Source organism: Schistocerca nitens, chromosome 7 (genome assembly GCF_023898315.1).
Source record: "Schistocerca nitens isolate TAMUIC-IGC-003100 chromosome 7, iqSchNite1.1, whole genome shotgun sequence".
Lineage (NCBI taxonomy): Eukaryota > Metazoa > Arthropoda > Insecta > Orthoptera > Acrididae > Schistocerca > Schistocerca nitens.
Genome location: NC_064620.1, coordinates 116,481,970 through 116,506,817, shown reverse-complemented (window position 1 = coordinate 116,506,817; position 24,848 = coordinate 116,481,970). Strand labels below are relative to the sequence as shown.

General features: G+C 43.9%; 1 protein-coding gene across 1 annotated transcript in view; it reads right to left on the bottom strand.

Annotated features, from left to right (window-relative positions):
* Nucleotides 1–7,499: 7,499 nt before the first annotated feature.
* LOC126195494 (uncharacterized) overlaps nucleotides 7,500–24,848 on the bottom strand; it is a 276,681-nt gene continuing 259,332 nt past the window's right edge. Inside the window, exons 5-6 of the mRNA XM_049934122.1 lie at nucleotides 7,670–8,042; nucleotides 7,500–7,559 (exon numbers count right to left, since the gene is read on the bottom strand). Of these exons, the coding sequence (XP_049790079.1) occupies nucleotides 7,500–7,559; nucleotides 7,670–8,042 (433 nt within the window). The remainder of the gene's footprint in view (nucleotides 7,560–7,669; nucleotides 8,043–24,848) is intronic.

Below are 24,848 nucleotides of genomic sequence, written 5' to 3'. Positions count from 1 at the left end.
GGGTGAACCAAGGGCATAGAAGTGGTATAAACATTTCAAAGCATGGATGAGATTAAAAATGCACAGTTAAGAGATCTATAAACTATCCCGAAGAAACAGTTCCTAAAGAATCAGGGAATAGGAAAAAGCACTGACACAAGTGTATAGTATGCAACGGGGAATATTTTGAAGAGGATAACGTTGCTATAGATTAACAAATAAAGTTCTTACCAAAAAATAAAAATTAATTTTTGAACGCACCTCGTATGTCAAGCTATTTGCTTATAAGTCCAGAATCGATGTACATGTTTCGAAGAAAATTTCAGCAGTGTTTAGAATATCTATTGCGCACATATTTCTAGTAATATGTCTCACAATCAGGTGAATAATGACCGAGATAGAGATTTAGTGTTCCATAAGTATCAATGGTTTCGCGTGATTTTGAAACTGTCTATAACGATCGGTTTCCTCCCAAGATTATTAGTTTTCGTTTGTGGCGATTCCATTAAGCAAAAAATGGTTCAAATGGCTCTGAGCACTATGGGACTCAACATCTTAGGTCATAAGTCCCCTAGAACTTAGAACTACTTAAACCTAACTAACCTAAGGACATCACACACACCCATGCCCGAGGCAGGATTCGAACCTGCGACCGTAGCAGTCCCGCGGTTCCGGATTCCATTAAGCCATGCGATTTATTTTCGCATTCGTTCCTTATGCGTCCTATTGGACAAGGCTGACTTTTGCATAAATTTCAGCCCTTTGATTGGGGCTGGTAATATTAGCCAGCAGCCCTTTTTGTGTCGCCTCCTTAATACACGCTGTAATAACATTAGAGACGATCGAAAGCTCGTTTACTCCGCAAATACCTCCTCTTCCTCGTATTCTGCACATTTTCTTGCAATGCTAGACGATTATCCATCACTTGCGGATATCGAAGTATATCAGCAAGTATACAAAGTTAACTGACTGACACTGGCAACTAAGGTCCCACCAACAGAAACGACGTATATCACTGCACGCCGATCTACACCGCTAGACAGGTAACGGGCAACAGATTTTGGGTGCCCCTGTAGGCCGGTGGCAGCGTTCTTCCGGGAAAGGCCACTTCCCCCACCAAAAGCGCTGCTCGCTCTTGAGTTTACAGACAGACTATACAGTCTGGAACCGAGCGACCGCTACGGTCGCAGGTTCGAATCCTGCCTCGGGCATGGATGTGTGTGATGTCCTTAGGTTAGTTAGGTTTAATTAGTTCTAAGTTCTAGGCGACTAATGACCTCAGACGTTGAGTCGCATAGTGCTCAGAGCCAGCCTTCCCTTTATGTCGTCTATCATTTTGTATCTCCTTCTTCCTCTCAGACTTCTCCCACAAACCAATCCTTCCAAAGCATCTGCTAGCAAGCACTCCCTTCTCAATGAATGTCCCAACCAGTTCTTTTTCCTTTCTCTTACAACTTTCAGTAGACATCTTCTCTCAAAAAAATGTTCAAATGTGTGTGAAATCTTATGGGACTTAACTGCTAAGGTCATCAGTCCCTAAGCTTACACACTACTTAACCTAAATTATCCTAAGGACAAACACACATACCCATGCCCGAGGGAGGACTCGAACCTCCGCCGGGACCAGCCGCACAGTCCATGGCCATCTTCTCTCACCATCCCTTTCCAACACTCTTTCGTTACTCACGCTTTCCATCCAGCTTATTCTCTCCATTCTCCTCCACATCCACATCTCAAATGCTTCTAACCTTTTTTCATCCTCTCGTCTCAGCGTCCATGTTTCTGCCCCATATAGTGCACACTCCAGACAAAACATTTGCCAAGCCTTTTCCTTAGACCTTTGTCTAATTTGTCACATAAGAATCTCCTCTTTCTGTTGCCTGCCTCCTTCGCTATGGTAATTAGAGTTTTCACCTCCTGGTGACATCTCAAGTCTTCAGTTATTGTGCTTCCAAGATATTTCTCATGCAGCTAAAGTCTTGCTGAGAGTGTTGAACAGAAGGCAAGCTGGATAGAGGGATTGCAGAAGAGCAGTTCGGATTTAGAAGAGGAAAAGGAGCAAGAGATGCTATTGGCCTGTGAAGAACTATAGGGCAAAGATATATGGAAAAAGGTAGAGAAGTCTTTGCTGTTTTTATAGATTTAGAAAAGGCTTTTGACTGAGTTCAGTGGAACAAGCTGATGGATATTTTGAAGAGGAAAGGAGTGGATTGGAAAGAGAGGCGACTGATACAGAATCTATATTTACACCAGAAGGTAAGGATAAGGACTGGAAATTAAATGTCAAAAGGAAGCACCATTGGACGAGGTGTTAGACAAGGTTGTTGCCTTTCCGCACTGTTGTTTAACGCATACCTCGAAGAGATTATTGCGAAAGGCTTAGATGGGAAAAGAGGAATATGTATTGGTGGAAAGAGAATAGAATGTATAAGATTTGCTGATGACATGGTATTAGTGGCAGAAATTGAGCGGACAGAGAATAACAAGCTGAACGATCCGAATGAAGCTTGTGTGGAAAATGGGATGCAAATAAACACAGTAAAAACAAAGAGTATCGTCATCAGTACAAGACGCAGACTGGCCAATGGAAATGGAAATGCCATGTGGCTAGGGACTTTCGTCAGGCAAACCGTTCGCCTGGTGCAAGTCTTTCGAGTTGGTGCCACTTCGGCGACTTGGGTGTCGATGGGGATGAAATGATGATGATAAGGACAACACAACACCCAGTCCCTGAGCGGAGAAAATCGCCGACTCAGCCGGGAATCGAACCCGGGCTGTTAGGAATGACATTCCGTGGCGCTGACCACTCAGCTACCAGAGGCGGGACTGTCCAATATTAAAAAAAGGACAATCTACCATTAGCCAAGTAAGTGTTATGACTGTAGTCAATCTTCGCTATAGTTCTGCGGTGGTGTAATGGCTAGCTTTCCTGCCTAGTAAGTAAAAAGTCCAGGATCCATATCCCGACCGTGGTACAAATTTTGATTTATTTGTCAGCTTCCATCGTTATCTGTGAGTTGTCTCACATGAGTACGCTACATCTCCGTGGCCTTCACAGCGATCACTCAACACCTGACGCTGTTCACGGCTCTCATTTTTCTCTCCCACGCCTGGTAACAGGACTGAACGCGAACAACGCTAATGCAATCTGGTGGCCGCTCTGACCGTTAGAGAGGAATGCAACTACAGTGGTTCACGCACCGACAGACGGTATGTATGTGTGCCAAGTTACATCAACATCCGATCATGTCTTCAGAGTGCTTCACTTTCTTGTCAAGCAGTGCATACTGTGTCACAATTTGTGTCAAGAAAGTGTGAGTTTGGCCAGAAAATAGCAGTGCCAAATGGGGGAATACCTCAAAGTTTGCCGGCCGGAGTGGCCGTGCGGTTCTAGGCGTTACAGTTTGGAGCCGAGCGACCGCTACGGTCGCAGGTTCGAATCATGCCTCGGGCATGGATGTGTGTGATGTCATTAGGTTAGTTAGGTTTAAAGAGTTCTAAGTCCAGGGGACTGATGAGGTCAGATGTGAAGTCCCATAGTGCTTAGAGCCATTTAAACCATTTTTGTCAGGCACTGTTTTCTGTTGCCAACCTAAACGGCCATTTGATGAAAACGCTGCGTCTGCGCAATCAGCGAGCTCTGAGGGAACTCTCCAGATCCGTTAGCCTGCCACTACACGGCTGGTCCTGACTGCCAACTGCCTCCCAGAAATGTAACCTTGCGGCCCAGGTGGCCTTCTTCAAACCAAGGAGCTTCTCTAATGGTCACTCCCATCTTGTTCACCACCAATAACTACGTATATTTTAAAAGGCGCTGCCGTGAAATTTACTGGCCCAAAGTTATTCGTGTACAAAAGAAGTATTGTCAAGTACTACCTGCCTCTCTCCCCCTCCCCCTCTCTATTTCTCCCCCTCTATATTTCTCATCTCGAGGACACAGAGAAAATGAGGAGGCGCCCTTTTTTTATTGTGCATCTCGTACAGCTTAATGTAATAAAATAAGTGTAGTAGCACATGATACGACTATTTCGGTAAGCTGACTTTTTGTCATTTTCAAACAGTCCTGACGACCGACTTGTGTTCAAATATGGTGAACCAGGACTCCACCAACAAACTCACAGAGTGTTCAGGGATGCCTTCAAAGACTTGTGGATCAACGACCCACGGTCTTGGCCAGCCGGTGTGGCAGAGCGGTTCTAGGCACTATCGTCATTAATGTATCAGTGTCCATTGGTAACACATCAGGAGGATAGCAAGTTTCACATCTAGGTTTCTGTCTGCTTTTTCAGTGTAGTTCTTCAATTAAACTTGCTAGGATGACTAGGATATGTGCAAGCTGCGTGCGGACGCAGGAGCACCTGGTCGTAGTTCGCGAACAGCTGAACGCACCTTTGGCTATGGACAGCCTCCTTCAGGCTGCTGCCTTGGGGTGTGGCCGTGGCAGGAACAAGTTATCAATAGGCTGAGACCACACAATGCTGTTCCACCAAGACTGCGTGGGCTGCCCAGGATTCACAAGGATGGCGTTCCAGTACGACAGATAGTGAGTAATATCGGTGCTTCTACTTATTGGACTGAAAAACATCTGGCCTCCTTACTCAAGCCATATGTGAGTAACTGCTGCCACCATATACGTAATTCCAAGGATTTTGTCAATCGTTTGAAGACTGTTAAGCCGAGCAGCTCGGATTTACTAGTTAGCTTCGATGTGATCTCACTTTTTGCCAAAGTGCCTTTATTTGACTGACTACATCTTATTGGTAACTTGTTCAGTGATGATTTGACAGCTTTGTTTGAACATACTCTCTCCTCAACTTATTTTTTACTTAATAACGAATTTTTGAACAAACTGACGGTGTCGCGATGGGCAGTCCCTTGTCCGCTGTGGTGGCCAATTTTTTTATGGGGGTCTCTGAGGAGAAAGTCTTACTGCCTACGGTTTTCTGGCGGTGCTTAGATGATACTTTCTTTGTATGGTCTCATGGCAGACAAGAACTGCAAAAAATCCTTTGTCATTTAAACTCTGTACATGAGATCATAAAGTTTACTATGGAGATTGAGGAAGATGAGACTTTACCATTTCTAGACGTGTTAGTGCGCCGTAAGAATGATCGGCCTTTGGGACATTCGGTGTACAGAAAACCACACATACAGATCTATATCTTCAGGCGTCCAGCTGCCATTACCCCGCACAAACAGCAGGTGTTATTAGTACTTTAATTCATCGGACGCATGAAATATCTGATGCTGATCGCCTTCACGAAGAATTAGTGCATCTGCAGAAGGTTTTTAAAGAGAACGGCCTTACTTTGCATTAAATACGGAAGGCCATGCACAATTATAATTTGAAGCAACCCTCTGAGGAGACTGATGACGATTATAAATCAACTGCGTTCCTTCCATATGACGGGAACATGTCTTCTAAAATAGGTAAATTGCTCAGGAAGAATAATATTAATGTCATCTTCCGCCCACCAGCAAAGAACAGGGCCTTAGTCGGATCCGTTAAAGACGACTTACAGTTGAGGAAGGCGGGTGTTTGGCCGGCAGGAGTGGCCGAGCGGTTCTAGGCGCTACAGTCTGGAACCGCGCGACCGCTACGGTCGCAGGTTCGAATCCTGCCTCGGGCATGGGTGTGTGTGGTGTCCTTACGTTAGTTAGGTTTAAGTAGTTCTAAGTTCTAGGGGACTGATGACCTCATAAGGTAAGTCCCATAGTGCTCAGAGCCATTGGAGGCGGGTGTTTATAAAATTCCTTGTGAGTATGCCTCTACATATATAGGTCAGGCGAGACGAACGGTCCAGGAACGCTGTGTACAACAGGAAAGACACACCCGTCTGCGACAGCCATTAAAATCAGCAGTAGCAGAACATTGCATTTCCATGGGACATTCAATGGAATACAATAATACCAAGATTTTAGCACCGGTTTCCAGCTTCTGAGACTCTGTAACTAAAGAATCCATGGAAAAACGTCTTGCTGATAATTTAATGAATCGTGATAACGGCTTTCAGCTGAATAAAAATTGGAATCCAATTATTAAAATTATGCGCTCACAACGGAATCGACATGCTCAGTCGAACTCAGCGATTGGCTCAAATGGCTCTGATCACTATGGGACTTAACAGCTGAGGTCATCAGTCCCCTAGAACTTAGAACTACTTAAACATAACTAACCTAAGGACATCACACACATCCAGGCCCGAGGCAGGATTCGAACCTGCGACCGTAGTGGTCGCGCGGTTCCAGACTGAAGCGCCTAGAACCGTTCGGCCACCCCTAAAAATGGTTCAAATGGCTCTGAGCACTATGGGACTTAACATATGAGGTCATCAGTCCCCTAGAACATAGAAATACTTAAACCTAACTAACCTAAAGACATCACACATATTCATGCCCGAGGCAGGATTCGAACCTGCGACCGGCCACCCCAACCGGCGAACTCAGCGATTGTATTGTTCTTACTTCACCAATAAGGGCAGCACACACAGCTTGGCTGGTTCGCGCATGTCACCTCCTAACGCATGCCCTGTAAACCGCCAGTACGATTCGCATGCGCGGAATTCGCTTTAAGTACCATGACTGCATCACGTTTCTTCAGTACTTCGTCTAATCACCTGAGGATGGCCGGACGTCTCTGGGCCTAAATATCGTGGCAGAATGTTGACGGGATTACTGGAAGAAGAAATACGCTGGGAAATTTTCAAAAGTCACATCAATCTGCTGCTGTTTCCTGATGATGCTGTGATGTAAGGTAAGGTGTCGAAGTCGAGTGATTTTCGGACGATACAAGATGAGTTAGACAATATTTGTAGTTCATGTGGTGAATGGCAGCTAGCTATAAATGAGGAGAAATGTAAATTAATGCGGATGAATAGGAAAAACAAAACCATAGTGTTCGGATACAGCTGCTTGACACAGTCACGTCTTTTAAATGTCTGGACGTAACGCTGAAGCGCGATATGAAACTGAACGAGTATTTGAGGACTGGTAGGCTAAGCGAGTGGTCGACTTCGGCTTTTTGGGAGAATTTTAGGAAAGTGCGGTTCATCTGTAAAAGAGGCCGCATATAGGACGCTGATGCGCCCTATTCGACTGTTTGGGATCCGTATCGGATCGGATTGAAGGAAGACATGGAAGGAATTCAGAGGTGGGCTGCTAGATTTATTGCAAGTTTGAACAACACGTGTTATGGAGATGCTCTGGGTACTCAAATGGGCATCCCTGGAGGCTAGGCGGCTTTTCTTTCGAGAAACAGTATTGAGAAACTTTAGAGAATCGGCGTTTGAAGCTAACTGCCGAACGATTCTACAGCCGCAAACATACACTGCGCGTAAGGAGCATGAAGGTAACATACGAGAAATTAGGGAGGCATATAGACAGTTGTTTTTCCTTCTCTCCGTTTGCGAGTGGAATAGGAAACGAAGTAACGAGTACCACGGCACGGGTTACCTTCCGCCATGCCCCGTTCGTGACTTGAGGAGTATCTATGTAGATGTAGATGCAAATGTAGAAACCCATTACTGTAGCCTCTCAGCAATCCTCTTTGTTCCACCACATCCACAGGAAGCGTTAACGCCCTGCAGAGAGTGGTACTGCTGAGGTGGAGAACTACAACACTAGACCACCAACGAGATGCCCTCCAGCGCCCGCTGCCGCCTGACGCTCCTACGGCAGTTACCCATCTTACTCTGCTGTGTAACGGGTAGCGGTGTCGCGTGCAGGCGCAGTGGCGGCGGCTGCGGCGCGCCTCACCTTGCTCGTGTGGCCGGTTGACAGGTTGCCCGCTGCCGCCGGGGGCGCCTACATCTGTGACCCACCTTACTTTTCTGTATAGCGGGTGGCGGCGGCGCTGCATGCAGGCGCAGTGGCGGCGGCTCACCTTGCCCGTGTGGCTGGGCTCTCCGCGGGCGAGTCTCCTCAGCAGCTGTGGCGGCAGCGCCGCCGGGGCGCGGCGCACCGCCTCACTGAAGCTGAAGGCAGAGCTGGAGTTTCCAGCGCTCTCCCTGCCAGCAGCCGCGGGCCCCGGCGCCAGTCGCGCGTAGTACAGCCGCTCGCTCGCTCTGCACACACGCGCGCTTTACTCAGCGGCTTTCTAAGGTGAAACTTGAAAAGGGAATTAAAATTCAGGGGCAGGATATGAAAGGTTTGATAACAAGTTTCTTGTGGTAGCCTTTTTGTAGGAACTGTATATAAACTGCAGCAGTTTACCATAAAACTGCGTTTCGCATGGTGGACATTAATTTATTATTTTATCTATGCATCCAGACGCGTTTTGCCTTTCTAAGGACGCACCTTCAATTGGAGTCCTCGAATACTGCATGAATTATTTTTTTTTTTTTTCGTTTTCACACAGTGGTTATAGATTTAAGACAGTTCAAAGAAGTTTTTTTATACATAAACGAAAAGATAATTATGGTCTCGCGTGCAATTAATTGATACAAAACCATGCAACTTTCCCTCATGTTTCTCTATTGTACGAGTATAGTCAAATAGTGTAAACTGTGAACAAAACACACGGACATCTACGCGAAGGCAAGATCGTACCAGCTACAATGTAATACATGTCATGGAAGGTATATAAAAAAAAGCAGAAAATTGGACACCCGACACAAAGAAGATATCAGAGCATGGAAATGTTTTACAAACCACGCAACTTCTGCGGAACATTTAGGAGAAACGGAACACGGGACAAAAACAAGAAAGAAAGACATGAAAATAGAATAAATAACGAAATACGCCTGCTATCATTACAAGAAAATTATCTCACGTACAAAACAAAGAGAGTAAAGAAATTACTAAATGGGCAAGTGAATATGACTGTCCATTCATTGTTTACACTAACTGATGCTATATTACAAAAAATGCCAGTGGATGATCACAAATGCTGTTCTTCTGCTAAGTACAAACACACACACACCACACACACACACACACACAGACAGACATACACAAACAGGTATACAGTCACACAAAAAAACAAGCGAAAGCAGAAACTTGGAAAGTGGCCAACAATTGCAAAAACAAATGACACTCTAGTGCAGTGGTTAGTGCACCAGTGACACATATGATTACGGCTGAAGCCGGAAGTGGATGGGAAAATCAAAAAGTATTTAGTCTCGAGTGGCTGATTATGTTGCTCTGATATTCGTGACGTTTTCTGCTGTTTACCTATTTTAGTATTCAGGTTTTCGTAGACGCAGTGGTTAGTAAGCCGTCTCCTGCGCTCTGAGAGCTGAGTGCTGAAGGAGTACGCAAATAAGTATAAAGCCGTTGGCGCGACTCTTGAGGGTAAAAAAGATGGTAACAGGAACTGAGAAGGGGCTCGTTACGAGCGTAAATTTATTGCTTCAACATTAAGGATTACCAACATAATTTAAGGCAGGTGTACTATCTCTGAAGCGAATGCACGATTCATAATTACATGTGATGTTTATGTGTTCCCATTTAATGAATGTCCACATTAATAATGATCAGATAAGAGATTTCTTACGAACCGTTAATCACATGGTAGAAAGTTTGTTTCCAGGGAATAATTTCTACTTTCGCTATAGATTGCGAAAAACGTGGTAAGGATGTAAAACATAAGAAAACCCTACAAAATAGTTACTAATTTTATGAGTCGAGTACATTTCTTGATTGGTCATCCAGGTATATTTTGCGTAGTTCCTCTAAACTGCTCGAGGTAAAAGTCGATATAGTTCTACAACATAAAAAAATTAAAAAACCCAAGATTGAGTTCCTTCCTTAGTCTTGTCCAATCAGAGATGGCGACGACATCGACGTAGCGTTAAATTCGCTACTGGTCAATTTTTAGTGTATCAGCCCCATGTCGGAAAGTCAGGTTATGTTGTGAAAGTTTGTATTGAATCACAATAATAGTTGCACCAAAACTTGTCCATGGACAGCTTCGGCTTTCAGTTCATTTTCGAGTGGTCATAACTGAGTATAAAAGACTACGAGCAGCATTTTAAAATAAGACACTAGTAGCTATACGTAATATAATTATAAATAGCGTTACATAACATATTAGTGTACGTAAAATAAATGCACTGCAGCAAAACTTAAGGACAAGAGTAACTCTTGCAAGGTGTGCTACTATTGAGTAACAGAGCTTGATGAAGCTCGGACTGTACATAGGAAGAACGACTATAGTATAGTACAGTGCAGTACAGTAGCCGACCGGCGTGGCCGAGCGGTCCTAGGCGCTACAGTCTGGAACCGAGCGGCCGCAACGGTCGCAGGTTCGAATCCTGCCTCGGGCATTGATGTGTGTGATGTCCTTAGGTTAGTTAGGTTTAATTAGTTCTAAGTTCTAGGGGACTGATGACCTCAGCAGTTAAGTCCCATAGTGCTCAGAGCCATTTGAACCATTTTTTTGCAGTATAGTACAGTGCAGACGGTAATAGGAAGAAATAATGAATGAGAATAGAAATGGCACTTTTATTCAAAGGCAATAACTACACTTAAGTCACCGTGGAAAAATAAAAAAGGCGGGACATGGCTCTCAGTAGGGTGATGACCAATGTGCTCCTGTGCTGGTCACAGGGATAGCAACGACTTCATGTGGTGCAGCATTACATTCTCTGACCAGCGCGCTTAACAACTGCTGGGTAGTCTTTGGTGTCTGTGGACTTGCTCAGATATGTCTTCCCAACACATACCACACATGCTCGATGGGACTGAAGTCGGGAAAGCGGGCTGGCCTGTAGATTCACCGACTATCCTTCGTTCCAACAGCTACTCGATCTGCGCTGTTCGATGCAGTCGCACATTGTCCTCCATAAAAATAATATCACGGCCGAATGCATCCCTGAAAACACGCATAGGGGGAAGGAGTGCTGAGCTGGTAATACATCGATTCATGTGCTGTCTTCCGCTGCGCGTCAGGTCTGGACGGCAGCGCCACCTGCAGGCAGTTTTCTCGCAGCTGGAAGGTGTGGCTCTGAGCCGCACGCAGTTAGGAACACACACCGGTCAACAGCGGACGTCTTCTGTCTCTACGGCGTCTCGACGGGATTCAGCATAGGCTGGCAGCATTTGTTGTATCCGCGGACCCAACCGAATAGCGCGCGCGCCCTGCCGTCGCATCGCTTGCCACAGTCTCCCGTCACGACCGCCGGCGGCGCATGGCGTTGCCGCCGACCGAAGACGTCGCGCCATTGCTGAGTTGCGGCCTACAGCGCCCTCTGGCTACACGATATAACAGGAGCGCTGGCTCCGAGTCAGGGGGTCTTGAAGACAGCTCGTTGCAGTCGTCAGTGCCGTCGTTCGTTGTCTGGTTAGCGAGCTCGCTGTGTGATTCAGTATTGTACGAGGGCAGTTCAATAAGTAATGCAACACATTTTTTTTCTGAAACAGGGGTTGTTTTATTCAGCATTGAAATACACCAGGTTATTCCCCAATCTTTTAGCTACACAACACTATTTTTCAACGTAATCTCCATTCAATGCTACGGCCTTACGCCACCTTGAAATGAGGGCCTGTATGCCTGCACGGTACCATTCCAGTGGTCGATGTCGGAGCCAACGTCGTACTGCATCAATAACTTCTTCATCATCCGCGTAGTGCCTCCCACGGATTGCGTCCTTCATTGGGCCAAACATATGGAAATCCGACGGTGCGAGATCGGGGCTGTAGGGTGCATGAGGAAGAACAGTCCACTGAAGTTTTGTGAGCTCCTCTCGGGTGCGAAGACTTGTGTGAGGTCTTGCGTTGTCATGAAGAAGAAGTTCGTTCTGATTTTTGTGCCTACGAACACGCTGAAGTCGTTTCTTCAATTTCTGAAGAGTAGCACAATACACTTCAGAGTTGATCGTTTGACCATGGGGAAGGACATCGAACAGAATAACCCCTTCAGCGTCCCAGGAGACTGTAACCGTGACTTTACCGGCTGAGGGTATGGCTTTAAACTTTTTCTTGGTAGGGGAGTGGGTGTGGCGCCACTCCATTGATTGCCGTTTTGTTTCAGGTTCGAAGTGATGAACCCATGTTTCATCGCCTGTAACAATCTTTGACAAGAAATTGTCACCCTCAGCCACATGACGAGCAAGCAATTCCGCACAGATGGTTCTCCTTTGCTCTTTATGGTGTTCGGTTAGACAACGAGGGACCCAGCGGGAACAAACCTTTGAATATCCCAACTGGTGAACAATTGTGACAGCACTACCAACAGAGATGTCAAGTTGAGCACTGAGTTGTTTGATGGTGATCCGTCGATCATCTCGAACGAGTGTGTTCGCACGCTCCGCCATTGCAGGAGTCACAGCTGTGCACGGCCGGCCCGCACGCGGGAGATCAGACAGTCTTGCTTGACCTTGCGGCGATGATGACACACGCTTTGCCCAACGACTCACCGTGCTTTTGTCCACTGCCAGATCACCGTAGACATTCTGCAAGCGCCTATGAATATCTGAGATGCCCTGGTTTTCCGACAAAAGAAACTCGATCACTGCCCATTGTTTGCAACGCACATCCGTTACAGACGCCATTTTAACAGCTCCGTACAGCGCTGCCACCTGTCGGAAGTCAATGAAACTATACGAGACGAAGCGGGAATGTTTGAAAATATTCCACAAGAAATTTCCGGTTTTTCAACCAAAATTGGCCGAGAAAAAAAATATGTTGCATTACTTCTTGAACTGCCCTCGTATAATGACTTATGCCACGAATCAGGAATATTCTTTGGACACTAATTGGAATTGTATCTACGGTATACTCTTCGCTGTCAATAAAGCTAAGTATCTGTTTCATACCAGCTGGCGCTTATTTGTCACTAATCGTTTTCGTGCCACCAGATTTTAGTCACAACCTGGTCACGTCATACTCCATATCCAAATTATGGTTGCCACACCCGGGCAGCCATAAAAGCATGTACAATGAGTGCCAGAGTGGTGTCCTCGCGGGGCCTTATTGCTACGGCTAAGCTGTGCACATGTAGCGGTAGCTTCCCGCATCTTTCCTGCAAAGTGGCCAGTGCGTTCCGTCGGAAGCTGTTTTCCTACCTCGGCAGTTGCTGTTGGTCGATTCTTTTCGCAAGTGACCGTGGTGAGAGAGCCTAATATTCCATGTGCAACGCATTTCTGTTAACTGTCTCACCTTGTAAGCCCTTATGTTTGGGATCCCTAATGTGACCATGTGCTACACCTGGCTGTCTTGTTCCTAATTTAAACTGAACTTGATGTGCTAAACCACAGTGCTGAGCTGCCTGTCGTCACTGTGTTAATTTGTTGAATTAAGGCCACTCCAGATGGCCTCATTACTGCGTGGCTATCCTATTAATGAATTAAAGTTCCTATCAGTCAGGCTCAGTGTAGACAACATGAGTGAAAGCATGTTTTGAAATTAAAGATTGTTTTGCCGGCCGCTGTGGCCGATTGGTTCTAGGCGCTTCAGTCCAGAACCGCATTGCTGCTACGGTCGCAGGTTAGAATCCTGCCTCGGGCATGGATGTGTGTCATGTCCTTAGGTTAGTTAGGTTAAGTAGTTCTAAGTCTATGGGACTGATGTCCTCAGATGTTAAGTCCCATAGTGCTCAGAGCCATTTGAACCATTTGAAAGATTGTTAGATAAACTAAGAAATGGTTAGTTGCTGTTCATGCTGATTTAAACCTGCGTGATGAAGTCTTACCAAATCTCTAGTTCTTTTACTTTATAGTGTTTTTTAAAAGGCAAGAATGAATGTGAGAGTTTTCATCTAATATTTGCCGCAAATTTTCGAATTCGGGCGTCGGGTTGGATACATGCGTTGGCTTACAGGTGGCTGCCAGCTCTTTCCTGTGTTTGCTGTACCGGCGAGCCCGGATTATTTATTCGCACTGCTAATCTATTGTGAAGCGTCTGTGCGCTCGTGGCATCACTGCCTGGGATGGGTTGCCGCTAGCCTGCCCTCGCTACCTTCTGTCTCCGCTCCCACCCTGAACTTTCTTAGCTACCCAAAGTTGATAAATCAGTTCTCTTGTTATGGATGTCTGTAACTGAATTTGATCCATTCGGTTGCCGCTTGCTAATGGCCAGTCTTTCTTGGATTTCTGCCACCAGTAATGTTTTACGTTTGGCGCCATCTCAGTGTCTTGTCTGTATACGAGACGAGAGTGATTGCGCTAGCTTGCTGGTCGGGCCGCGGCCTACATTTATACATCTAATGACATTTTGCTGCAAATTATTTTAAAATTCAGTAGTAGTAATTGAAACCTGAAAGGGCAAATTAATATGTCTTAATCCCATTCTGGGTGGCTAATTAACCCTGACACTGAATGTTTGAATAATTTGGTTATACATTGCCCCAGCCTGCAAAATCATAAGAACTGAAGTCGTATGTTTTAGATAAGCTAGTCTTCAGATTTATTTCATCACGATAGTATTTTGCCTTTCAGACTGGCTGCTTTTATCGTTAACGTTTGTAAATCATTGTTCTCATAAATTTTGGGGAAATTACCTTTAATGGCCTTGCAGTGGAAAAACAGTTTTTAAATTAATCCTATATAACTTGGTCAGAAATCAGCAACTATTTGGCCCCATTATTTAGGTGTATTAGTTGTTTTATTATTCTGTCATAGATCTGTTGTTAAATTTTAGAGGGTTTTTAGGAACTTTAATTAATCGTATAGGGAGAAAATTCATTTCAAATCAAATGCCTCGAAGCACTATGGGACTTAACATCTGAGGTCATCAGTCTCCTAGGCTTAGAACTACTTAAACCTAACTAACCTAAGGACATCACACACATCAATGCCCGAGACAGGATTCGAGCCTGCGACCGTAGCAGCAGCACGGTTCCGGACTGAAGCGCCTAGAACCGTTCGACCACAACGGCCGGCTAGAAAATTCATTATTTCAGCCTCTGTAGTCTCAATATGACTATGGTTTGCCTGTAAATTTTATATGCCATTTGAATTTAACATTGTATGTGAGACGCAATGTTACAGTAATTTTACCATAGAGGGGCTGACTGAGTACCCGTGTCTACTATCCTTGCGGGGTGATATCTGCTGTTGAAATTCTCATTGATGCTATATGAAATTTGTTATTTATTGCAATTATTACAAGCAGTTAAACTGCGTAATTTTTAATCTAGTTCTGTACTTAGGAGTATGTAACTACGAATGCTGCTGCCCGTGTGTATCTTTGGGTTCCCCCTTCCACTCTACAGCCACTTGCGCTCCAACTTGTGTCGTTTTAGCTCAGACGGACACAACAAGTAGAGTCTTAGAATGCGCTAACATTTGAGTGTATCGTGTTCAAAGATTTGGATGTCAGTACGTCAGTGCAACATTATGCTAACACCGGGACCGCCAACTCAATCATGTTCGCCACTTTCCCTGGGTATATTAGTACCCTTATATGGCGAAAGATGTGAACGCGTAATGCACCGAGGAATACTGTCGAACATGATCGCTTTGGTGGTCCAGGTGTTATGGTGTGAGCAAGCATAATGCTGCATTGGCGTACTCACCTCCAAATTTTTGAACACAGTACACTTACAGGTGAGCGTGACTGTGACACTGTACACCTTTCCCATGCGCGTGTTTTGAGAGGTGCATTCGGCCCCGACTTCATTTTTATGGATGACAGAGCGCGACCGCACCGAACAGCACAGGTGAAGGAGTTATTGCAGCGAAGGGACATCCCGTACACTGCAAATGAAGAGGCCTGCCGGTTCCTCCGAACTTAAATCCCATCGAGCGTGTAGGATGCGTTGGGGAGTCTTACTGAAGAATATCCACATGCACCAACGACCAGCCAGCAGTGTTAAGCCGTCCTGATGGAGGAATGGAGCGCCCTCCGACAAGAACTCCGCACGTTGCAGAGTATGCACTGTCATCCGGGGTGACGATACACTGACCATGTCCAGCCTTTTGCAATGTCCAGGGGTCCATTGTAGATCTCGGTGACTTGAGTGTAATTATTGTCTTCATTAAAAGTGCCGTTTCTGTCCATCTCATTTCGTATTTCTTTCAGTTACTTTCTGTACTATACTGGAGCGGTTCTTTTAATCTATGGTCCAAGTTTCATCGAACTGTGTTACTTGACAGCGACACATCATGAGAAAGTTACTCTCGTCCTAAAGTTTTGTTATAAGCGAATACATGCTGTAAAACTTGCACGTGAGGGACCTGTATGGTAATTTGTGTGATCTGGACGCACTGGTGAAGCAGGAGGAGTTCACTGAGAGCCGGCGGAAGGCGAGGAACTCACACTGACCAGCGGCTGGTCACAAGTTAATGTTAGAAGTCCTGGAGGACTGCCACGTCACTCCAGTTAGGAGGTCGGCATGTCCCGTTATATCCGGACAGCTACGCTGCCGGGAGCTTAAACTTCTGCCAGGGTCACCCGAGCCACACAGTTTGGAGGGCTAGAGCCAGTTACGGGACATCCTCCTCCAGCATTACTTTTCCTTAATAGTAGTTGTCGATACCAGTATTATTTTTCGAATTTTGGACAAGTCAGTATTATCTCAGTTGCTTTTCTGAAAAATTTCATATAATTTCATACACAGTATGTTATATTTCAAGCTAAAATTTATGAAAATGAATTACTTTATAAAATGTTTTTGTCTCGATATTATAATCCATAAGTATTAGTTCTGAATGTACAGTTAAAATTATTTTTTTAGAAACATTTGAAATTACGAACTATTGGCACACTTAAAGTTTCTATTATTAATTACGCAATACTGTACTGGTTACGGTGTTTATTTCTGGATTCATTGATGAAATAATAATCGAAAGTAATAATGTAACAGAAACTAGTAGAAATTCATTTGTTAAGAAAAATTGTAAATCGCTTGAAATATGATTATTTCCGCACAGTGTGGGAGTCGTAAGCATGCCTCTGATGTGATCAGACGTATTTTTATATTTTGTGCAAACTATGTAATTTCAGCTTCAAATTTATTTAGATCAAACCATCCGTCAGCACCTAAAATGAGACATTTTCAGCTTAAAGAATCAGACCCCTAGACAAGAAGAACTGGGGCCAACTCTAGATGACAAGCCAAATAAGCTAGAAACTTTATTGTAATCTTTGCCCCTCTCAGATCTTCATAAAAAACTAATGTTTAGAATAGATGGAATTAGGAATGTGGGGGGGGGGGGGGGGAGGCAGGGATTACAAGCCACACGCAGAGCAGTCCACAGCGAGGTCCCTGAAGGCCGCAGATTGTAGATTAGACGGCCTTCCGCAGGACTTAGAGATCGTGTGGGAAGCGTTCTTTGACGTTCTGAACTCCAGATTCACAGGGGAAGTACCCCGAAGAAAAACTAAGCAACTGCTGCCTTGCCTGTAGGTGACTAGCCTACCAAAGGCTAGAGGAAGTAAACCTCGATCGAAAATTACTGGCATGTCATGAGGCCGAAGGATGGTAGCCCCAGCACATGCCTAGTCTGGTTACGGGGCGGCTTCACGTGCGGTAGACTTTAATTTACTCATAGGCGTCGAAGAAACCAAATGGATCGATTAAATAGAAGACGAACCAAGCAAGAAAAGCATAAACGATTTGGAAAAGTGGAAAAGCTCAATACTGTGCCATGAGAAGCCTACACTTAAAAGAGAAGATCTTTCTAAAGAACTGAAACAACAACTAATTAGTATTGCAACAATTACAAAAACAAACAAAAATCTGTGAGGAAACGCAGATTTAAATGGATACTTAATGATTTACAGTGGTGTAGTAAGTGACAAAAGAGCTAACAGTGGAGTTGCTACACTTATAGATAATAGATGGAAATCTGAAATCGAAGATTAAAATTACATAAATGACAGAATCATAACAACGTGTTTCAGAATAGATCGTGGGAATCTAACAGTAATTGCGGTGTTCGCTCCAGAAGATGAATAAAAGAACATACTGGCGCTTACAAATATGAGAATAAGGTCCAACCATGTTACACCAGAAGACATATAAATAAAACAAGGGGTCCGAAAATGGCGTAGCTTATTACCCACATTTTTAATATATACTTTGACGACATGACTAAGATATGGAAACAACCAGCCGATCCACACTGGTTCACATGACATATCACATTTTTAATACGATGCTTTTTGCAGACCACCTTTGGGTCGCGAAACTTCGCTACAAATTCAAATGGTTCAAATGGCTCTGAGCACTGTGGGACTTAACATCTGAGGTCACCAGTCCCATAGAACTTAGAATTACTTAAACGTAGCTAACCTAAGGACATCAAACACATCCATGCCCTAGGCAGGATTCGAACCTGCGACCGTAGCGGGCGTGCGGTTCCAGACTGAAGCGTCTAGAACCGCTCGGCTACACCGGCCGGCACTTCGCTACGAAGATTCATTTATACACTTGACCACATTTCTAAAGAATATAATCTGAAAATATCCATTCCAGAAACAAAAGTGATGACTTTCAAGGGACAAAATCGCTGAGGACTAAGATCATAATAGGAAACAAAACAACTGAACAAGTTAGTCGCTTCAGTGACATGGGATATATTATAAGCTATCAGAATGAACTCGACATACAGAACAAATTGCAAAAATATCAAACAACGAGGAACAAAGTTAGGAAATACACAAAAGACAAGCTTTCTAAGGTAATGGTCGTCTCACATTGCTATTTGGAAGTGAAACTTGGAGAATTACTGAAAAGCAAGAAAGCAGACTCCAGGCGGCAGAATGAAATTTCTAAGATGAGTGATGGTCAGCACCACCCCAGATAGACCAAGAAATGAAGACATAAAAGCAGACGTCTGGATATGCGTTATAAAGAAGAAAATCAAATCTAATCGAAAAATCTAGCTACAACATCTACAAAGAATGCCGGATTCGAGACTACCGAAACAAGCCTTAAATTTCAGACCTTCAGGCATAAGATCCGTAGTAACATCAAGAAAAAGATGGCTGGTTACGTAGAAGACGGAACAGTCCTATGGCCTAGACTCTGACGAAAGAAAGAGAAGAGAAAACTAGTTTTCAAAGCCAAGTGATGATACAGTAGTAATACCAGGGGCGTTCATTTTTTTCTCGGCCAATTTCACTTCAAAAACAGCGAAATCTGTTGTGGGAGATAGTGGAACATTCCCGCTTTAGAATTTACAGTTTCATGAAGTTCCGGTAACTGATGGTGCTATACAAAGCCTTCAAAACGGCGTTTGTAACGGAGGTGCATTCCGAGCAGCATTGGCTATCTTTTTTCGGAAAACCAGAGCACCACAGATATTCATAGAATGTCTGAGAAGACCTGTCAGTGAACAAAAGCACGGTGAACTCTTCTGCGCGAGGGCCGGTCACACATAACTGTGACTCCTGCTATGTTGGAATATGCAGACACACTCTTTCGAGGTGATCGGCGGAGCTCAGTTTAACGCCTCGTTGCACAACTGGGTGTCTCTTGTTTGTTGTGCTGACACACTCGTCCACCGGTTGGGGTACTCAAAGGTATGTGTCCACGGAGTTCCTCGTCGCCTAACAGAAGACCATGAAGAGCAATGAAGGACCATGTGTGAGGAGTTGCTTGCCTGTTAAGCGGCTGAGCGCGACAATATTTTGTCGAATATCGTCACAGGTGATAAAACATGGGCTGATCACTTCGAACCTGAAAGAAAACAGCAATCCATTGAGTGCCGCCATTTTACCTCTTCTATTATTATGTTTGATGTCCTCACTCAGGGCACAACGATCAGCACTGAAGCGTATTGTGCTATCCTCTTGAAACTGAAGAAACGACTTCGGCGTGTTCTTCGGCAAAAAAAGCAAACGAGAACTTCACCTTCTCCATGGCAAGGCAAGGCCTCACACAAGTCTGCGCACTCGAGAGGAGTTCGTAAAACTTCACTGGACTGATCTTCCTCATCTACCCTACAGCCTGGATCTCTCACCATCCGACTTCCATCTGTGTGGCTCAAAGAAGGATGCACTTCGCGGGAAAGAGTACGTGGATGATGGGGAGGTTATCGATGCGGAAAGACGTTGGGTCCGACGTCGACCAGTAGAGTGGTACCATGAGAGTATACAGGCCCTCCCACTAATATGGCATGAGACCGTCGCATTGAACGGAGATTGAGTTGAAAATTAGGATTTTGTAGACAAAAGAGTAGGGAATAGTATAAAACCAACGTGCTTTCAGAAAGAAAAATGTGTTGCATTACTTACGGAACGCCAGTCGTAGTAGGCTATGCCAGTACCCACTTGTGTACCCTTTTGGCCTGTACATTTTTGTACTTTTAATCTTCGAGTGTATAGTAACATAAGGTTCAATTGATCATAGTTTCCTTGTATATTTAATTATGGTTGTGGTTTTTGTATCGATATATAGTCGTGAATAGTCACATATCTATGGAAAAACAACCTTTGTACAGCTACAAATTCTCGCTGATTTTATGTGACCTATCTGTGTTATCTTAAGTTGTCTGGGGAGGGCTTATAAAACCGAAAGCCAGATCACAACGAACCATAAAATAAATATTTTTGTGAAATATTGTGTATTTCAGTTTTGAACAGAGTTCAGTTGCTTTTTTTACACAAAATATTCTGGTTTTAGCGATAGTTACATTAACTGCAGCTATTGCGCATAAAATTTGTTCTGAAACAGCATCTTTTCAAGACAAACTGAAACTCTTTTACACGATTGACTTTCTTGTCCAAATTGACTACTCGAGACAAATCTGTCTACTACAGCGCCTCTTACGTTTAACCCCCTACTGATTCTCTTCTGTTTTCAGTGGTCATTTTCGTTTACACGTCAGTGCCAAAAGTGGTAGTGCTGTGAAAGGTGTCTGCTGGGCAGTTTGGCATCCGAATGTTGACAGTGAGGTTATGAGCGATTATTCTCTTTACGAAAAAATTTAAATATAGTAAGAAAATTTACGAATAAGCAAAGACAATAGAGTTTACTTATGACCGAAGCAGAATTCAAAGTGGAAGTTCTTGTCAAAAGTCGCGTGATAAATTGTTCGCGATCATGAGAACTGAAAGAATAAGAGAACTATCATCAAAACATTTCAGAACATGTAAATTTATTTGCTAGAGAAAATATACACTTTCAAACACACTGGACAATAAGTACAACTCAATAAATAGCGCCATTCGGTTTTGTTCTTCGTACCTTGTTTTCTTTTAACTGCCAAATAACAACGAAAATTATTTTTCCCGTCCAATAATTCTGACTTTTTCACTGTCGAAACAATTTTGATTGAAACACGTTTATCTGTTTACGTTCTCTTCTGTAAAACGAAAATACTTTTTGCTTTCAGATATTTCGTCTCTGTTGTAGGAGAATACTAGTAGGAAAATAATACCACGACCTTGTGTAAATTTTCAATGTGCCACGAAAACGAAGCGAACAGCACAAAAACATTAATAAGATACTAAAGCAGAAATTCGTTTCTGTAATAGGAATGAGTTCGGCCAGAATATGTTACAACTTTCGATGTTAGCAAACGGAACAATAGTTTCTTGACTCTGCGCATGCGCAGCGTGCAGCATACTCAGAAATTTAGAACTCCACACTCGGCACAGTCTATAGATCACTAATGTCATAGATACTCTCGCGTCGTGGTTGGTTGCTGATTTATACGCAAGCACGAAAGGGGCACGTGCTTCGAGTAGTCGATTTTGACCAGAAAGCCGCTCGTGTAAAATAGGCTTAATATCAGAAAGAACACGGTAGTATTCACATTGTGTCAATAATTGTCTCCAGATTGCTTTCCTGGGAGTTACATATCAGTTTGGGAGAAACAGAAAATTGTCAGGAAATTTAACAGCGTGGCTTAGTGCATTTCAGTATGTGGGTATGCTTAGGCAGTTTGCTGGTAGCGCGGACAGGCGGCACTAGTGAGACAGTTTGTGGTGGATAGTAGCTGAGGCAGCTGCCGGACTAAACAGCGCTGCAAATCCACGGGCAGTCATCACTTGCACGCACAACCAATCTTGGACCACCTTCCAACAAATTTCATAGAACCTGACGCACATTTTTATGTAGTCGAACTGGTCAGCTGGAATTTGTCATATTGCCGATAAAATATTTGTTAGCAAGTTTCTTCACTGTTGCGTGATGACCTTTTTTCAGTACTATCATAAGTGTACAACTGTCAAAAATGTTCGTCTAAAAAGATTCTTGACCAATGTTCGGTTTCCTCATATCTGCGTGTCTGTTTAGTCGTTCTGCTGGTGTCACAGTTGCACTGTTATTGTCTTAACTTACAAAATAAACTGTCATTAGAGCCTAAAAAAACTGTCAAGAGGTGCTGATGAAATAAACCATTATTCACTACCAATTTCGAACAACCAATCAACACCATAGAGCATATAATTATTTAACTTAGCTTGTAATAGATCTTGTGAGTTTTTTATGCCGGCCGCGGTGGTCTAGCGGTTCTCGGCGCTCAGTCCGGAACCGCGCGACTGCTACGGTCGCAGGTTCGAATCCTGCCTCGGGCATGGATGTGTGTGATGTCCTTAGGTTAGTTAGGTTTAAGTAGTTCTAAGTTCTAGGGGACTGATGACCACAGATGTTAAGTCCCATAGTGCTCAGAGTTATTTGAACCATTTTGAGTTTTTTATGTTACCTGATGATGATTGTTGATCGAAACTGGTTGTGTGTAAAAATTAATTTCGTCAACAGCTCCTGGCGATTGTTAAACTTTCTTCAAGTGTCTGCGAGCTGGAAGTATTTACGGGCAAGTATTTACACCACAGTGGCGCTGGGAGGGCTCGTCCGACGTAGCTCTCCGGGGAAACACGTACGTTCCCTCACTGCGATCGGCCTTTGTCCGTGCCCTCGGACGTTCACTGTGCTGCTTTAACCTTCACTTCTTCGCAGCTCTGAAGAAACATGATCAACGTTCATTAACAACGGTATATTGTAAAGGAAGCTGAGGGCGACTGGTGGCAGCGTTACACGCCTGCTCTGGCGCAGGAAGGCTGCGTTTGAGCGACATATATATGGTTCATAAGGCTCTGAGCACTATGTGACTTAACTTCTGAGGTCATCAGTCGCCTAGAGCTTAGAACTACTTAAACCTAACTAACCTAAGGACACCACACACATCCATGCCCGAGGCAGGATTCGAACCTGCGACCGCAGTGGTCGAGCGGTTCCGGACTGTAGCGCCTAGAACCGCTCGGCCACCCCGGCCGGCTTTGAGCGACAGCGGCTGGTTTAGCTCGGGCCCGCCCGTGTCCGCCTCTTTAGCAGGTGGCGACGTGACGTTACGTCACGCCAGCCCTGCCAGCCCGCGATAACTCGCCGAGCCACCGAGAGTAACGGGAGGCGCTATTCACGATGCCGCCTGCAGTGGCGAACGCTCTCATCCTCCAACTTCTCTCTTAACACATAGTTACACAGACGCTTACTCGCCAGTTTCTAAGCAAAATGGTAGGTTGTAATGTACGTTTCGTTAACTGGATCGTGGAATAAGGAAACATCACATCATCACCTACAAAATACGCTGACTTTATTATCGTGTCTGGTAAAGAGATACACACGAGCTCATAATAAACTTACGCTCGGGGCAGTACCGTGTAACGACACGTGTTACACAAACAGACTAACAAGGGGAGGCCACGACGTTTGGTACGCGGATTTACTGCAAACTTCGTACGCTCGTAGTGCTCCATAAGGACAACAAAATGTGTAAGCAGTAGCGCGTACTTCTCAAGCGTTATTGAGAAAATTGCAAGATAATTTCGGTCGTCGAATATATTGCTGTGCGTGGCCATTTTAACTATGAAGCGGCTGTAGTCACGTGGTGCCGGCACGGTAGTTCAGCGTGATCGGTCAGAACGTTAGTTACCTTTATAATAAAAAGAACTGAGCGAACGGATCATCGAACAAACTGAATGGGTGTCATCGGACGTCCGCCCTGAAGATATTCAATGAACAATATAGAGCAATTTTTTTTTTTTTTTTAAAAAAAGGTGTTTAGCGTTCAAGCCGCTGGATCGTTGGATCGAGTTCCGTTCGTCAGTTTTTATTTTTATTTTCAACACAGTCATTTTCTTTATTACTTATATTACAATTCATATAATGGGGAAAATACGTGTAATCGGATGAAATTTTATTATAGTTATAATGTTATTTGGCAGTCTACTAATTTTTATTATCACAAATAATGTAATAATCATAACTATCGACTAGTAAACGACCAAATGCATAAACTCATACTGAAAATAATGCTTGTCCGTGATTTGAGAAATTCCTTATACCTGGAAAGAGCCCGAAAGGACTTGTTACCTCCAAGTTTTGACCGGCACAGACGGCTTTCGACATTCGCTTTCGACATTACGAGTACAAGTTGCAGGATGGTATTTTTCGTAAAAACATGGAAAACATAAAGTTAAACGGCACCGCATACGCAAGGTATTTTGACGTTTTCTGTGGAAAAACAAACCTTGTTAACATTTTCAAAAACCTCTCTTTCAGACGATAGTTTGGAAGCAAACCATACATAACGCAGTATTTCCTTAAAAATCGGCGCTGATAATTGGTTATGCAGTATCGAGTGTATTTTAATAGGGTCTTCCTAGAAGCAATTTCTCGTTCTCTTTCGATTAAATACGAACAGTTTTGAAGACACGGACAAGCATACATTTTCAGTATCACTTTATGCGTTTGGTCGTTTACTAGGCAATAGTTATGAATATTATATTATTTGTGATAATAAAAACTAGTAGACTGTCAAATAACATTGTAAATTTAATAAAAGTTAGACTATTTTTCCCATTGTATCAATTGTAATATAAATAGTAAAGAAAATGAGTGTGTTGAAAATAAAAAAAACTGACGAACGGAACTCGATCCAGCGATCCAGCGGCTTGAACGCTAAACACTTAAAAAAAATACATTTTGTTCTATATTGTTCGCTACATTTGTTCAGGGCGGAGTCCGATGACACCCAATC